At 39.8% G+C, this 16,533-nt stretch overlaps 1 protein-coding gene and 1 long non-coding RNA gene across 6 annotated transcripts in view; both read left to right on the top strand.

The window, feature by feature from the left end:
* Positions 1-16,533, top strand: part of LOC134800864 (uncharacterized) — a 255,606-nt gene that overhangs the window by 202,452 nt on the left and 36,621 nt on the right. The window lies entirely within an intron of this gene.
* LOC134800689 (protein 4.1 homolog) overlaps positions 1-16,533 on the top strand; it is a 118,342-nt gene that overhangs the window by 68,310 nt on the left and 33,499 nt on the right. For 4 of the 5 annotated variants that reach the window (XM_063773175.1, XM_063773171.1, XM_063773172.1 and 1 more), the window contains exons 2-4: positions 13,280-13,433; positions 13,846-13,993; positions 16,127-16,243. In XM_063773175.1, the coding sequence (XP_063629245.1) occupies positions 13,299-13,433; positions 13,846-13,993; positions 16,127-16,243 (400 nt within the window). In that variant the 5' untranslated portion in view covers positions 13,280-13,298. Of the gene's footprint in view, positions 1-13,279; positions 13,434-13,507; positions 13,612-13,845; positions 13,994-16,126; positions 16,244-16,533 lie in introns of those variants that run through there. The other variant, XM_063773174.1, reaches the window with a different exon arrangement.

The raw sequence follows: 16,533 nt of genomic DNA, 5'->3' as shown, positions 1-16,533 counted from the left end.
GTTTTTGAATTTATTTGTTGTTTGTGTACTAAAACTATCTTACATATCAAATTTCAGCTTCTTAGAGGACTTCAGGAAGTACCCTAAAGGTATTGATAATCATCAAGTGAGTGAGTCAGTGACGAAATCGAAGTTTTAAGATATGAATAAAATCTAAAGTATAAGAGCTATGCAATTGATATGCTTAATAAGTCCGAGAACTTTGTTTATCTAGTATAATCCAACCCCAAGTTATGAGGGTTCCAAAAAACGACGAAGCGCTTCGAGAAAAGGTAGATAGTGCCCTTGCGCTTTGCTCGTCTTGGCGGGGGCACTGCCGTGCCCCCAGATGTTAAAACATAATAATAATAAAGCTTTATGTTTAGTGACTTTAATTACCTACTATTTTCGCGTAAACTAGACAATTTTTATATCTTTAGTTAATAAGGCCCAAAACAATTATTTTTAACTTATTATAAATATCCTCTTGTTGTGAAGTACCAAATATTGTTATTTGTATATGTATAACTCTTAAGTTAATAACAATAAAATCTGTTATTGTCTACTGTCAAAATTATTATTTTTTGCGGGATTAAGTAATACCCTGCTAGTGTTCAATAAGGCCCACAATAGGACTTTTATAAAAGGTATATTTTCCAAGAGTATCGTAATATTTTTATAACTATTTTGGTATAATGAAGAAACTTCAATAAATAAGATACCTATTTGAGTGAGTTTTTCATACTTAATATCCTGTTTATTAAAAAAAAACATTTTAATTTAAGGTGGGCCGTATATAGGCATATACGGCCGACACGGAATATACAATAAGGTGAGGTCACTTACCTTATTGTATATTCAATATGTATACGTGTAATATTGAGCAGTTGGTTTATAATATACATAATATGATATTGACGTTGAATAGGACAGGACATGACAATAGGAACCAGAAATAGGTATAGTCGGTCAAACCAATTTGTCAGTAAATAAAAACAAAAAACTATATTCATCCTTTTCTTTTGGGTGCTAGTACTAGTGTAAGTCAAAGATAGTATGATGATTCTCTCTATGTTTGAAATGAGACAGTCCTTTGACAAACTATGGTAAAAAATAGTTGTGAATATCATGTACATTTTTATTACAATTTCGAAATTCAAATGTTCTTCCTAATCAACTCGGCCACTAAACTAACTGATAACTTGGTATCCGATCCGCTAACTCGGCGAATGAATCGCCAATTCGCCAACTCTCCGAGCCGAGTCAACGCTATCACACTGCTACTAAGGCCATTCAAAAATAAACCTTAATTCGAGAGCCCGAAGGTTCTTATATGACAAACAATACATTATGACTTAAAACTTTATGGGAAACAAAGGGACCCCTTTAATTTCACGTAATGTCCGCATCTAATTTATATATGTCCACAGTAAACAAACAAATGAATGATAAGAAAAGACAGACAGTGCTGTGAGCGGCAGGTGGGGCGAGGCGAAGGGCGAGGTATAGGTAGGCTATGATAGGGTCTCGGGCGGCGCGCCGGCGACACTGACGGACCAGTGCGGCGTATGTATGAATTTCGCGCCTTTTTAAATATATTTTACTATTACAATGCAAGCTACACACCGAAATTTCTTATTTTCCATAATATGGCTGCGTATATTATTTTATAGTAATAGACTTATTTTTACAGACTCTAATTCAATATTAGATATTATAGGACAAAAAACGCATATTAATTCTAAAGCATATATCTTATTCTTCTAAATTTTTAGCTTGCCTATTAACTTAAGAATTTTGATATGTTGTTGTGGATTTATTAAACTTTAATTCAATATCGACAAAATAATAAGCTAATTTGTAGTTTGACTAAGAAGCACGTTAAAAAAATTTCTAATAATTTTACATTATAAAGCGTCATACATATTATAAACGATGGAACTTAAACATTGCACTTTAATTCAATATTAAAAAATCATTACTAAAAATATATAAATACCTAATTTATATCTAACGCTCGTTCTAACTTTTCGTCATATTTTACAAATATGCTTAAAAATATGTCCCATGTCAGATAAGTATCACTTTTTCATCTTTAGAATTATCAAAACTTTTAGTGCAAAAATCCGGTCCCACTATTGGTCTATTCGAGTGTTCTTGGGGTTAAGCCATTCACCTAGCCACAGATAATTTATTAGTTCAGAATTTAGTCTTCAAATGTGGCAACAATATCTCCTCTGTTAGCCGAATATATTATTCACTGCCTCTTCAAAACACCGTTCCAGTATTCTTGGGGTTTAGGTAGTCATTAACTTAGCCACAGGTCGTAGTTCAGAAATAAGTCTTCCAACAAACGAAAATATACCTTATTAAGCAAGTTTACGACTAGTTGTAAAAGTAACTTTACCATAATTTGTTACTAAAGGCTAAAGGTTACCATATTTTTATTATTAAATGACACCTTTAGTAACAATTTATGGTATAGTACTAGTACCTACTTAACAGAAGGTAATATTGCCATATAGAAGGCAATATTGCCAAGTTTGACGGTACGTTAAAAGCAGGATCAATAGGGTATCGTCTTGGGTCGTCCCATTCGTTTTTTGCCAAGTTCTTAAATTAGTCCTATTCTGCTTTCGTCACCCATTCTACATTCGTCACCACCGATGAACTTGACGAATGTAGAACCATCAATAGAATAGGCAACTGAAATTCAGTTTCACAAATGCAAAAGCTCAATTCGTTGAAGGGACGGAACAGAATAAACGCAAAGTATGCAAACAAATCGATAGGGGACTGTTTACTATGCCAAACAAACATTTGATAGCCTTTGGGGTGTAAGGAAAATTCACCAACCATTCTGAATTCTGGGATTATTGATTGGACAGTTATTACTTATGTACATAAATTCCAAAGGGAAATGACTGGGGTGGGGAGCGATCGATTTGGTGTATGAGTAGATAAAATTGTAATTGTTAATACAGATTGTTAAAAGTTTGGTGTTCGAAAACCTTAACGCCACAGCCATCGTCCAGCCAAGCCACATTACATTATCAATACCTATTGCGTTAATCGCGAATAACAATGCAAAGGAGTAAAATTTTATCCCATCTTCGTCCCGCTGTGTGCAATAAAAAAAAAGAGCTTACTCCTCAATGAATGAGAATAGTAACTCAAACTTCTGCATTATTATAACGTCTGTGCTGTCGGATAATAGAAACCCCGTCTAGGCACATGGCTCAGACTATTCCTCGCCCAAAGCTATTGCCAAAGTCTTAACAGCAACTTGATCCTTAAGCCGCTGTAATACGGTTTACAAATGGTCAAAAACTATGTCCACCGTAGTAGACTTAAAGGATTCATTCTTGCGTTCAACAATGGAGTATTGGGTACGGTCTGGTGCTTCAAAATGCAATAGGGTTACCTGGTGAATGAAAAAACCGGTTACAAAATTCGGAATATTCTGATGTTATGTTACGACTGTTACGAGGCGGGTGCAGCGATGCGTGTCGTCCGCGGTCACCCCTAAATCAAAAGTGCGCATTTAAACTAAAGAGGTACCTATTTCGGATTTGAATAACTGTGAGTGGTCAGCGACGCGTGCATTTTTAGACGCCATTGCTTTTAAAACTGATGATATTTTGCCTCAACAACGCAGGAAAGTGCATTTGGCATCGTAAAGTTTCATAAAACTCCCAGAATGCATAAATAAACCCCGCCCTTGTTATTCCTAAATCAAAAATGTGCTTTTAACTAAAAGCGTGATTTGAAATTTTTAAATAACGATGACTAAAGCCAGCGATGCAAGCGTTATTAGAGGATTCAATAACAAAAGTCGCTGAAAATCGCCATCTTTTGATTCAAAAACACATTTAATTGCGTTTAGCATTGTCGAAGTTGCACCATTTATCTTCTTCCTCGCGTTACCCCGGCATTTTGCCACGGCTCATGGGAGCCTAGGGTCCGCTTGACAACTAATCCCAAGAATTGACGTAGGCACTAGTTTTTACGAAAGCGACCGCCATCTGACCTTCCAATTCCAACCCAGAGGGGAAACTAGGCCTTATTGGGATTAGTCCGGTTTCCTCACGATGTTTTCCTTCACCGAAAAGCGATTTGAATACTTCATTTGAAAGTAGCTCCGAAATACTTAAATCTTAACATCCTTCTCGTAGTCCACGGGAGATTTGTTTAGGCTAGTAAATAGGGGTGGGAAAATTAATTAGGATTAGCTTGGGTTACTCTGGGGGTCGGATTAAGGTGTCCCTTTTCGGGTGGGATTTATGGACACAAGAACTGAGGAAGACTGTGATTAAAGGCAAACAAGGCATATTATGAACCGTGTTAGATATGTCTTGTATAGTCGACATCAAAAGTAGGGATCAGACTACGAGTCTAAAGTATGTACCATTCTAGCAGCTTAACAAAAACAGATGTCTCTGTATGTAGATCATTAAAACTGTAACAGTGGCTCCGTTGACTAGGCTGGTGTTGTGTTGGATATGGCAGTTTGCCCTGGAACCTCCGAAACACAACACCGAAGCCAGAAGTCGGCGCACTCGATGGTCCCCTGCACCAGTCGCGGCACGCGCACCACAAAAGACTTTAAGTGCACATAGTATTTGTGCACCGTATTCGCGAATGAATATCTATCAGCCCACAGTCCCTCACATGTGTGCACACATTCGCACATTTACAAAAGTCGTAAGAATGTTGTTGAGTGTCCCAGTGCCAGGTCAAGCTGACAAATTGCTGACTTTTAGTCACATATTTATGACAGCAAATAAATCAACGATGACAAGTGTACTGCGTACCGGAAAACTTACACGAATAACAAATATTACACTGAAACTGTTTGAACATTCCGCTACGTAGTCATATATCAACAGACAGACAGAGTGTCTGGAGAATCAATAACAGTATTGAGGTAATGAGGTATGTATTTGGCGCGGAATCCTAATTATTCTAGACTAGAATATGATGTCATGGGTTCACGACGATTAAGTTTTATACGATTTGCTCAGATAGTAACTCTATATATTACTCATATTATACGTGTACTCGTATATGTTAATTTAAGTACCATCACGCTCCGCGATTGTGGCGCCATTTAGGGTCCTAGCTAAATTGGTTGTTCAACGCTGTAGAATTTCCAATTTAGCAAGAACCCTAAATGGCATAACAATCCCGTGTGGAGACTATACATGAATGTCAGTTCCATAAGTATTAAACCCAAGGGCGGCCAGGGGTTCCCATTGCTCCCGACGTAAATGATGATACCTGCATAAGTTATTGGCGCCTATTAATCTGTAACTATAGTTACCATATAACAGGAGAGGTTTTGTCCAATATGCTTTGCTGATATTTCATGATATGACGAACAATTTTCTAAAAACTGCCGGCATCTCCGTCCTGAGCCTGACTGTAAGTAAACTTTCTGCATTTAGTGAACTCCTAAACATCCTGAGACAAATCTATTTTCCTACATTCCCTCAATCAAAAGGACAAACGCCGTCAGATGTTTCTAGACATGCCCCAGCTCTCTAGCCGGCGACACAGTGATGTCATTTAGGACAAGGCCCATTAAATATAAACACTTACAACTGATAGAATGGCGGAATTATGCGGCCTTACGTCAAGTTGTTTCAATGTCAAGAATTTCGGAACCGGTTTTTGGCCAATTGACTTGACCAGAGATAATAATGGCGAGGCGTTTATGATCTTGGCTAATTATAACCTGAAAATTCCTACAAGTTTGGTTTGTAGTGACAAATATGTGTAACGCAAAAAAATGCTGGAAGTATTTATTAGTAGTTATTGGTTAAAGTGTGGTTACGTGTGCGAGTGGGACATTGCTACATAGCCTTAGCGCTCTGGCTCGCTCACACACCGAAGCGGCATGCGGTCATATCAGTGTGACAACAGCGATACAACGACTAATAATTCGTTTCGACATGTATCCGTCAGTGATCCCGGCGCCAATTTGTCGAATTAAGGTCACCCAGAGGCCCCAGGACACACGGAGATAAAGACGGCGCCTGTGACAATGAATGAAAATTGTTATTCGTTTTACAAGGCGGCTAAGTTGAGTCCTCGTGCTAATATTGAAACGTTTGAAACCGAAAGAAGCAAGCGGATGATTCCAAAATTCAATGGAATAAAATTGTGGAATTGTGAAATACCTACGTATCGTTGCAAGGGTGTCAAGGCACTTTGCTGCCGAGGGGAATGCAAAATTTTTCACCGCATCAACTTGAGGAAAATATTAGCTGTAAAACATTACAGATCTAAACTTGAATACCTGTTTTACCTAATAATACTGGTTGATTTTCTAGTCGTGATCGCGAATGTCAGAAATGTATTAACATGGTCATACTGAATAAGGCTCCCATGGAGTCGACATGAAAATCGTAGAAATACCCCTGGGCCTTCGGACACTCATGGTGTCCTGAGGTATTTTTCGCGATTTTGAAGTTAGTCTCAGTCTACACATTTTTCAGGATCACAACCCCTGAATCACCCAGTATGTGTGAATTAAATGTATGTCACTGAATTTAAGAAATCTTATAAAAATGTTTGTTTCACGTCCTTGGGCAAGAGTACTCCGAGTCTCATCGGAAGATCAGCGCTGGAAGCCACCAGCAACATGCTGAGATGGGGCCATTTCGTGGCACTTTAATCTTATTTTGTGTTTTCTTTTATATTATGTATGTATTGTCTCGTTTGTTTGTGCTTACGAATAAATTATATTATATTCTACTTCCGCATTGCGGTGGCGTTTACAGCAGTTTCCGGTTGATCTCATCCCACCGAGATTAAATACGAACCAACTGAGTTAATACAATTTTATAGAGCAACAGGGAAGTCTGCGAATTCACATAAAACTATTCTTTATTTAGAGCCAAACTTGGGAAAAACGCGATAAAAATGGAATTGGAAAAGTTTATCCGTCAAAGCTTCAAATCTCTGCTCGTCCATACACACACATTATGGAGCATTCCATGAAGTTTTCTACCGTTTGTCCCGTACAAATTTCTGAAGATTTGCAGGTATAAGAGTTTCCTTTTCTATGACCTATGGTCAAAAATATGCACAGAAAAATAATCGCCTGCTTTAAATGTCGAAAAAAAAGTCGCAACACAGGAAATAAAATGCGTTTGTACGGGACAGCCCGTGGAATGCTCCATATACAGGTTAATTCGTACTAAGAATGATGTATGTAGCATATATGCGCAAAGATCAACGCAAATGGCCCAAATGGGGCATTCTACAAAAAGGTCTCCTTTGTCGGGGACGAAACGCGTACGGCCGTTACCTTAACAACCTGCAGAAATCTATCTACATACTTATACCGTTGAATTTAAAACTAATTTATCAAACGTTATCATGACCAAATATCGTCACGTATACCCGACACTTTTCTGGAATACCCCAAACGGCACTTTAGTAAAACAGTTCAAGTCCAGCAGATGAGATTTGGTAAGTTCAAATGGTTTGGAAAAAAGAGCTATGTCAATTAAGGCAGAAGCTGACAAGCTGACAACAAAAAGAGCGGGAAAGATAAACCCTTTCCCAAGCATTGTAGTGAACAAATTGTAGTTTTTTTTTCTCCATCCATTCTCTTGTATTTTTTTAAGTCCATCCATTATTTTTGCGACCGTATTTGCTGGAATATAACATTGACTCTAATCCAATCAACTCTGGTTTAGAGCAACCAAATTTATTCATAGCAAAACCGGCTATTTTCATCTCGTGTCTATCAATTGAATTCGTTACGCGCATCTGTCCTTGACCGCACAACGGCTATGACATCACCCACGCTGTCATGTCCCCCGTCGATACGCGAAAACTTGCGCGAATGACATTATCTGTACGATTCGAATAAGTTCAAACGCTCTTTGCTAGAACAAGCCTATTATTATAATCATCATCCTAATTATAGATAGATTGCTATTCAAGCATATGGTTCCTTTAGGTGTCTAGAAAAAATAAAGAGTAGAGTCAGACCATATTAAGTTTTCATACGCTAATAGGGATATGCATTCTTTCTGCCATGTTTGTGCAATGTTTGCGTGGTCAGAGCCTAGCTCATTCATTGTCATATTTCTGAAAAAAAAAACTGTTGTTGGCATCTTTTTTTGGGTACTCAATTACTTAAGCTATTTTATTTTTTTATTTTAGTTTATAAGACACACCAACAGTACATAAACAAAGCAAGTAAAGTTACATAAGTACAGCAGACACGTATGATATTTATGCACCAATAACAGGTGTGCAACAACATTCAAACAGTTCGAGGCTTTTATACACTACTTTACAAACTATAACAATACATTAATAGGTTAAGTAATTAAGACATGCATGAAAGACTATAACTACTGTAAACATTACTTATTAAAAGTTTCTTAGCATTCTGCGCTTTAAATTTTGTATAGAATCACTAAATATGTCTATTTCAAAGTTTTAAACTATAAATGATAGAAGTAAGAAAGTTTTTTTTAAATATGAGATCATAACATTCATAACATCACTAAAAATAAGTACCTAATAACAATCTCCCAGCTATCAAAATTAAATTTGATCCGTTATATCTCTACAAAATGGCCATTAGCTGATTGAGATAATGGATAATCTTTAAACAGTATCAAAACTAAAACAAATATTTCAAATAACGCTTATTCGATTTAAGGTCAATGTGGCTAATTCCGTCATAGGGTCTATTCCGTCCACTAGGGTTTTTCTCGAACAACGAACAACATTGATAATTTCGTCGCCAAAGCAGCGATTGCTTTTAGTTTCAGCAATCAAAAGCAAATGGTCTTTTTCCCTACGATTGAAAATCAAAGAAATATAAGCTCGTGGACGGAATAGTCCCTATGACGGAATTAGCCACATTGACCGTATGTGCTTCGTCAAGTTTCAGAGTTAGCAAATTGCCCTAAGTCAGGGGCTGACCCCCTAACTTAGAGAGGCCCTGACCCAGCTTTGAGGGACCGACCTATTCATTTGAAATTAAGGGGGGACCTAATGGTGACCCCCATCCGACGATTTACGGGCCTCAGGTGGTATATAGTTACACCACTGTGTAACCTAATTTTTGTGATCATATTCCACGGCTATTAAAAATAGTCTCGCTCTCCTTTCCCGCCATGATTATGAATATATATCAATTCTGTGTAATATATCCTGGCGTATCTCCAAAACGCTGGATCGATAGCAAATGATTTAATACCAGTTTAGCTGGAATAGAGTCTCGATGGGTATTACTCACAACGGCAGATGTCTGGCATGCGCCCAGTAATACAGGCATTAGTGTCGATGGTAGACATACTGGTGATACTGATGGGTTGATGAGTAATGTATCAATATTGTCTGTGATTAGGTCAATCATGTGCATCAAATTAATGTAAAATCTAATTGGAATCTACATATCTAGTCTCAATGATTACTCATGAAGGCAGAAGTCTCTGGCGTGCGGCCAGTGATACAGGCATTACTGTTGATGGTAGACATACTGGTGATACTGATGGGTTGATGAGTACTGTATCAATATTGTCTGTGATTAGGTCAATCATGTGCATCAAATTAATGTAAAATCTAATTGGAATCTATCTAGTCACAATGATTACTTATGAAGGCAGATGTCTCTGGCGTGCGCCCAGTGATACAAGCATTAGTCGATGGTAGACATACTGGTGATACTGATGGGTTGATGAGTAATGTATCTATATTGTCTGTGATTAGGTTGATTGACCTGTGCATCAAATTAATGTAGAATCTAATTGGAATCTATCTAGTCTCTTGTACTTCAATCATCACTACACCTTATAAAACAAGGTCCCCCGCCGCGTCTGTGTGTTTGTTCGCGATAAACTCAAAACCTACTGAACGATTTTCTTGCGGTTTTCACCTATCAATAGAGTGATTCTTGAGGAAGGTTTAGGAGTATAATTTGTTAACCCGTGCGAAGCCGGGGCGGGTCGCTACTATTGTATATAATCAACCTATAATCAACCTGAAGATGCCTCAAACCTCCAATGTTGTTATTCGTAACTTAATGCAAACAAACAGTATAGTCATTAGTCAAAGATCTTAAAGCTTGACTCAGTCGGATTCACGTAGGTGTACCGGTTACTGTCATTTAATGACAGACGATGACGGTAACACTATCTCAAGGTGTCAGCTCGGATAGCAAGTTCCTGTGACAGTGATGTCACGAATTGGGGTCTCGGATACGTCTATTTTAGATGTAGAGGTCAATTGGGAATGATTGCATGAAGTGCCGTCGAGTGTAAAAATATGGGTGCACACATCATACACAAAAATATGTCACATAGCTCTGATGTCAGCGAATTAAGGACTATATCAACTATGTGACATATTTTTGAGTACCTAAGTTTTACACTTGACTATACCTTTCAACATTTAGATCCCGATTCGTTATCTCCTAGCGTTGTCTCGGCATTTTTCCACGGCTAGCATAGTGTCACCCAAAATCCTATCATAATAAGAATCCCTTTTCGGAATGTTCCGACGTTTTTCGACATTCGGAATTACCCGAATACAATTCTCAATTGGGTAGATTAGAATGATCGCGCTGATATCCTAGAAGGTCACAAATTAGTATCTCGTTTAAAGGCAATGTCTACCGGTTTTCCTTTATTTTTAAAGTTAATTTTTTGCTCGTATTTAACAAACCCGTCTCGGCATGTAATGAATATGTTGGTCAATCGCTAAATCGCTATTCGCTTCCGATGGCCTTTGTTGCTCCAGCGGACAGCGCATAATGCATGTTGCATTATCCTAGATGTACTCAGATATGGGTAACAACAATTTATTTATACGCCTATAGTTCGTTTTTTTTAGCATTAGAAATAAGGTAAACAATCTTGATGTGTCTTTTAATTGACAAACACGTTTTAAAAATAAGTGACGGCAAATATGTAACAATTATGAATCTAATACGATCATTTATATTCTTCTGCTTTCATAATTAATAGTTACTGATTTTTAAAAAGCGTTTTTCAATTAAAAGACATGTCAAGATCGCTTACCTTCTTTCAAGTTCTTTCTAATGCTAATAAAAACGAACTATAGAGGTAATAGAGGCCATCCTAGGCTTCAATCAAATCTGAGTATTTTTGTCAAGTTTGGCGATCTTGCTTTTCGTAAAGGTATTTTTTTCGTTAGTCTACTTAAGTACCTACTCCACTGCTTGACAAAGACTTAGTCGCTCTTTCTCCATCTATCCTATTCGTTGGAAATTTGACTACCTACTCTTTACAGGATTCATTCGTTCCGCCATCTCATTTTAATTTTGCCTAGTCCCGGTAGCTATCTTGCGGGATAGTCTGTATCATTTTGGCCCACATTTTCGGATCATGAAAGACTTGAAGTCTTTAGAATTATTTTGGAAGGACCTATATTGCATATTTAACCGATAAAAGACTTGGTCAAATTGTATCTGTAAGGTGCCAAACGTAAATTTTTTTCTGACTTCCAAATCTGTTATTGGCTAGTCATTTTCTTATTAACAGCTACCGTCAATTCATTTTCCGAAATAGCAATCTGTTGTGAATATTAGCAAATATCACGTTAAAATATATCAAAATAAATAACATCTGTACAAATTGGGCCAAATGACTCAAGAGCAAGTTACTCCAATGCACCGGAACGCTTATGTGTTTATAATTACAAGTGTCCGTCACGGTCGGATCAATTACTAAAATAGTGCCTTTACGACAGGTGGCAGTTGGTGTTCTGTTACACCCACTTACGCACAGTTTTTTTTGTCTATCTTTACTATTAAAACTTGTATGTTTCGTTTTAGTTTCTCAATAAAAAAATCTTCCTGCAAAGTTAACAAAAAATCGACTTTTACAGAGTTGTAAGTAGCTTAAGTTAATGTTCCACCTTAGCGTCGGAGCTATTGAACCAAATTTCCTGATGAGGTGTGTCAATCGTTTCGTCTTATTTAATACACAGTTACACACAATAAGGGTCTCCCCAGATATGTCGACGCGCATTCGGCAAAATCCGATAGGAAAAAGCTTTATGTCCGCGCAATAAGAGCGAATAAGCCGTCGACGCGTCGGCAGGCGCCGGACGATGCGAGCCTAGCCGAACGACGGCTTTTTCGCTCTTATTGCGCGGACATAAAGCTTTTTCCTGTCGGATTTTGCCGATTCCGCGTCCACATATGTAGGTAAACCCTAACGCAGAATGTAAACGCTTCTAAACGATCGTTTACCGATCGTAATACCAGTGTTGGACGCTGACAGGATAAAACTAAACATCCAGTCTTTATTTACCTTCTGCTAAATTCCTCATAATTAGTTGGTCACAAAGTCACGTTTCTCGAACAATGGCCAGGTGGAAGTTCCCACGTGGTAGTGATTTATACCTCTATTGTGATGTCCGCTGCAGTTGCAGAGGTCATGCCATTGTGGGCATTACTCATAGGTGTTTAGTGAACAGATTTCAGATAACATAGTGGCTGGAGCACAAAATAGATAACGGTAGGGGTAGGCATAGACTCTCGACGACCACCTATGTTCACATCTAAAGACGCAATCATGAAAGTTTGAACTTAGGCCGTCTTGGCTGAGTTTGTGTGTGCGTTTATATCATATCATATTTATATTGAGTCGGCCCTGGAACTACTAGGGCATGTGAGCGTTACCAATAATATTTTATGCCGCCTTTTTAAGACGGCCAAGAGGTGGGTCCCGAATTTGGCAGTTTTTGTTAGGTGGGTCGGAGCCCAGTCAATTTTGGGAACCACTGGTCTATATGGTTAGTTGAGGCACGCAACGCAGTTCTCCAATAACACTGAAGAAGACTAGGATATCTAGAATAGCATGGAATCGGTAGCGTTAAATTATCCATATATTTTTATATTCAGCGATGACCTCAAGGCATTTGTGTCACTTGAACTGAATTGTTTACTAAACATCCGGTACGTTCAGATCTGACGAATACGCCGCCGCGCCTAATTAGATTAAGGGTTCATTTAGACGATGCGAGAACTCGCATGCGAGTTTCATTACATTGCCGGTTTTGATCGGTCGGTTGAATTGGACGTAACCAACAGTCCGCAATGTAACTAAAATCGCATGCGAGTTCGCGCGCCGTCTAAATCAGCCCTAAGGCTCATGCATGCAAGGCTCGCATAAAGCGCGCAATCTACAGCAAACATGCGTGCACATTCGCTGGACATGTAGCACTGACCAATTTTGTATGTATGCTCAATTAAAAAAATAATTTCTATCTATATTAAACCATCTCTCTTTCTTTCCAGGTGTTGAAGAGCCGGCAAGATGCCGGAGGGAGTGGCCAAAGAGGCCAAGGATGAAAAGAAGTCCAAGGAGTCGCCCCGGCGGCGGCCCGCGGGCAACACCGCCCATGTCCGGGTGGAACTACTGGACGGGTCCACTATGACATTGGACGTTGAAGTGAGTATCCTTACTGTTTATGATTACCTGGTACTTGCGGCCACATTTATACCATGGGTCAAAGATGCCCAAAGATGAAAAGAAGTCCAAGGAGTCGCCTCGGCGGCGGCCCGCTGGCAACACCGCCCATGTTAGGGTGGAGCTCCTCGATGGATCCACCATGAAATTGGACGTTGAAGTGAGTATACTTACTGTTTATGCTTACCTGGTACTTACGGCCACATTTACTCCATCCGAAGTAGGTGTAAATGGGGTCAAAGATGGCCAAAGATGAAAAAAAGTCCAAGGAATCGCCACGGCGGCGGCCTACTACTTCACGGATCAACCATTAGTAAAAGTCCTTATTGCTTCTAATTGCCTGGTACTTGAACCCCCATGCAAAGAGTATTAATTTCAACCCATCACTTTTCAGAGAAAAATCCGCGGCCACGAGCTCCTCGGCAAAGTCTGCGACAGCCTGAACCTCGTGGAGAAGGACTACTTCGGGCTTCTGTATTCTGATCGCGGCGATAATAGAGCATGGATCGACCATGACAAGCGCGTCTCCAAGATGCTTAAACGTAAGTAACAGAATCCCTATTGGCGCTGTACTCATTATTTGATTGCTGTGAAGTAGCTTCAGGTAGTTCAGGTGGTAGCAAGGATGTCAGACAATATCTACAATACTAGGACGTCCAACGTCATTACGCCACCTGTCTGCAACCGTCATATCTAGCGCGTCGAAGGAGCTTGCTCCTCGGAGATTGAACTTGCAAACTGCGCTGAACGTGGGTCCTATAATTATAATTATAACTCAAAACAAATAACATGGTTTTGAAAATCACGCTCGAGCCTCCATGAACGTGTGGCGTCTCCTCTAGCTGTCACTGCCAAACGTCGTGCTACAATAACCTAACAGATGGCGTTAGGGAGCTAGAACGCACCAAACAACTAAGAAGATACTTAAAGTCTAGAACGCAATTAGTATGTGAGACATACATCGCGCTTACGGAGTTATAATGTCAGTTTCTATATATATAACTTTCGACCAACTCTCAATGGACTTCGGTCCCCAGGCATAACACCCGCCTGGAGAGAGTACTCTCTATTGCCTCTCTACCTTCCACATTGGTGACCTTCCGACATTGGACAGCCATGAAGACCTCAAGATCCTGATGACGCCGCCTCGCAGCAAGCCATTTCTCTCTCTCTCTCTCTCTCCGCTCGCCTCTCTGGCTCTGAGCAACTGCGCTCGCCTCTCTGGCTCTGAGCAACTCCGCTCGCCACTCTGGCTCTAAGCAACTACGCTCGTCACACTGGCTCTGAGCCGCTCCGCTCGCCTGTGACTCTGAGCATCTTCACTCGCCACACTTGGTTTCGCTGCACATTTCATACGTCGTCGCTGACCCCTCCGCTCAAAGGGGGGCTGATGTAGCGTCTCCTCTAGCTGTCACTGCCAAACGTCGTGCTACAATAACCTAACAGATGGCGTTAGGGAGCTAGAACGCACCAAACAACTAAGAAGATACTAAGTCTAGAACGCAATTAGTATGTGAGACATACATCGCGCTTACGGAGTTATAATGTCAGTTTCTATATATATAACTTCCGACCAACTCTCAATGGACTTCGGTCCCCAGGCATAACACCCGCCTGGAGAGAGTACTCTCTATTGCCTCTCTACCTTCCACATTGGTGACCTTCCGACATTGGACAGCCATGAAGACCTCAAGATCCTGATGACGCCGCCTCGCAGCAAGCCATTTCTCTCTCTCTCTCTCTCTCTCTCCGCTCGCCTCTCTGGCTTTGAGCAACTGCGATCTTCTCTCTGGCTCTGAGCAACTCCGCTCGCCACTCTGGCTCTGAGCAACTACGCTCGTCACACTGGCTCTGAGCCGCTCCGCTCGCCTTTGACTCTGAGCATCTTCACTCGCCACACTTGGTTTCGCTACACATTTCATACGTCGTCGCTGACCCCTCCGCTCAAAGGGGGGCTGATGTGGCGTCTCCTCTAGCTGTCACTGCCAAACGTCGTGCTACAATAACCTAACAGATGGCGTTAGGGAGCTAGAACGCACCAAACAACTAAGAAGATACTTAAAGTCTAGAACACAATTAGTATGTGAGACATACATCGCGCTTACGGAGTTATAATGTCAGTTTCTATATATATAACTTCCGACCAACTCACAATGGACTTCGGTCCCCAGGCATAACACCCGCCTGGAGAGAGTACTCTCTATTGCCTCTCTACCTTCCACAAACGCAAAAATGTGCCACTGTCTAGTCTGTATCTTTAGGTATTTAAAAAAGAGTAAACAAAACCTACCTTCAAATGGCTTCTTAAGCCAGTTGAGGATAGAAGAAAACATTACATGATCAAATAATGTTGGTTAAAGTCAGGCCGTTCAGTGACAGATCCAGGTGGTTTTGTATTTGGTTGGTTTATCAATAAATGTTATAACTACCCGAAAATGTACAAATTATTTGTTTACTTTTATTTAAATACCTAAAGATACAGAGTATAGGTGTCGCCGTCGTTAGTTACGTCTGGGAGAACATCGTCATCATCATTGTTTCTGGACAATTATGCCGCAGCGTGCGATTTGACTTCCTTCACCAAGAACTTAACATTTTGGACGATAATTCTCCATAGTAAATTTTCTCGAAAGATTTGATTGTTCTTTATCTTAAAAGAAACTGTATATTTTCAGATGAGCCCTGGCAGGTGCGTTTCGCGGTGAAGTTCTACCCGCCGGAGCCGGCGCAACTTCAAGAGGAGCTGACGAGATACCAACTCGTGCTGGCTGTCAGGAAAGATCTGCTCGAAGGTGAGGGTTTCCCGTATGGTACTTCTATAGTTATTTGTTTTACAAGGGGGCAAGCAAGCGAAAGATTCCAAAATTGAAATCTCGAGTGTTGCGAGGGTTTCAAAGCAAGAGGGTTAAACAAAATTTGCCCCCGAGTGAAACACAAAATTTTCACCACACCAACCAGAAGCAAATATTAAATGTAAAATATCAAACAAAATCAAACCTAAGCAAATCCAAATGAATGTTATTAAATATTGATCATCCAAAATCATCATTTAAAAGTCAATTCTACCAGCAAACATAAGAAA

The sequence above is a fragment of the Cydia splendana genome, chromosome 20 (genome assembly GCF_910591565.1).
Source record: "Cydia splendana chromosome 20, ilCydSple1.2, whole genome shotgun sequence".
Lineage (NCBI taxonomy): Eukaryota > Metazoa > Arthropoda > Insecta > Lepidoptera > Tortricidae > Cydia > Cydia splendana.
The sequence above is the reverse complement of the archived record's forward strand: the minus strand, read 5'-3'. Positions and strand labels throughout refer to the sequence as shown.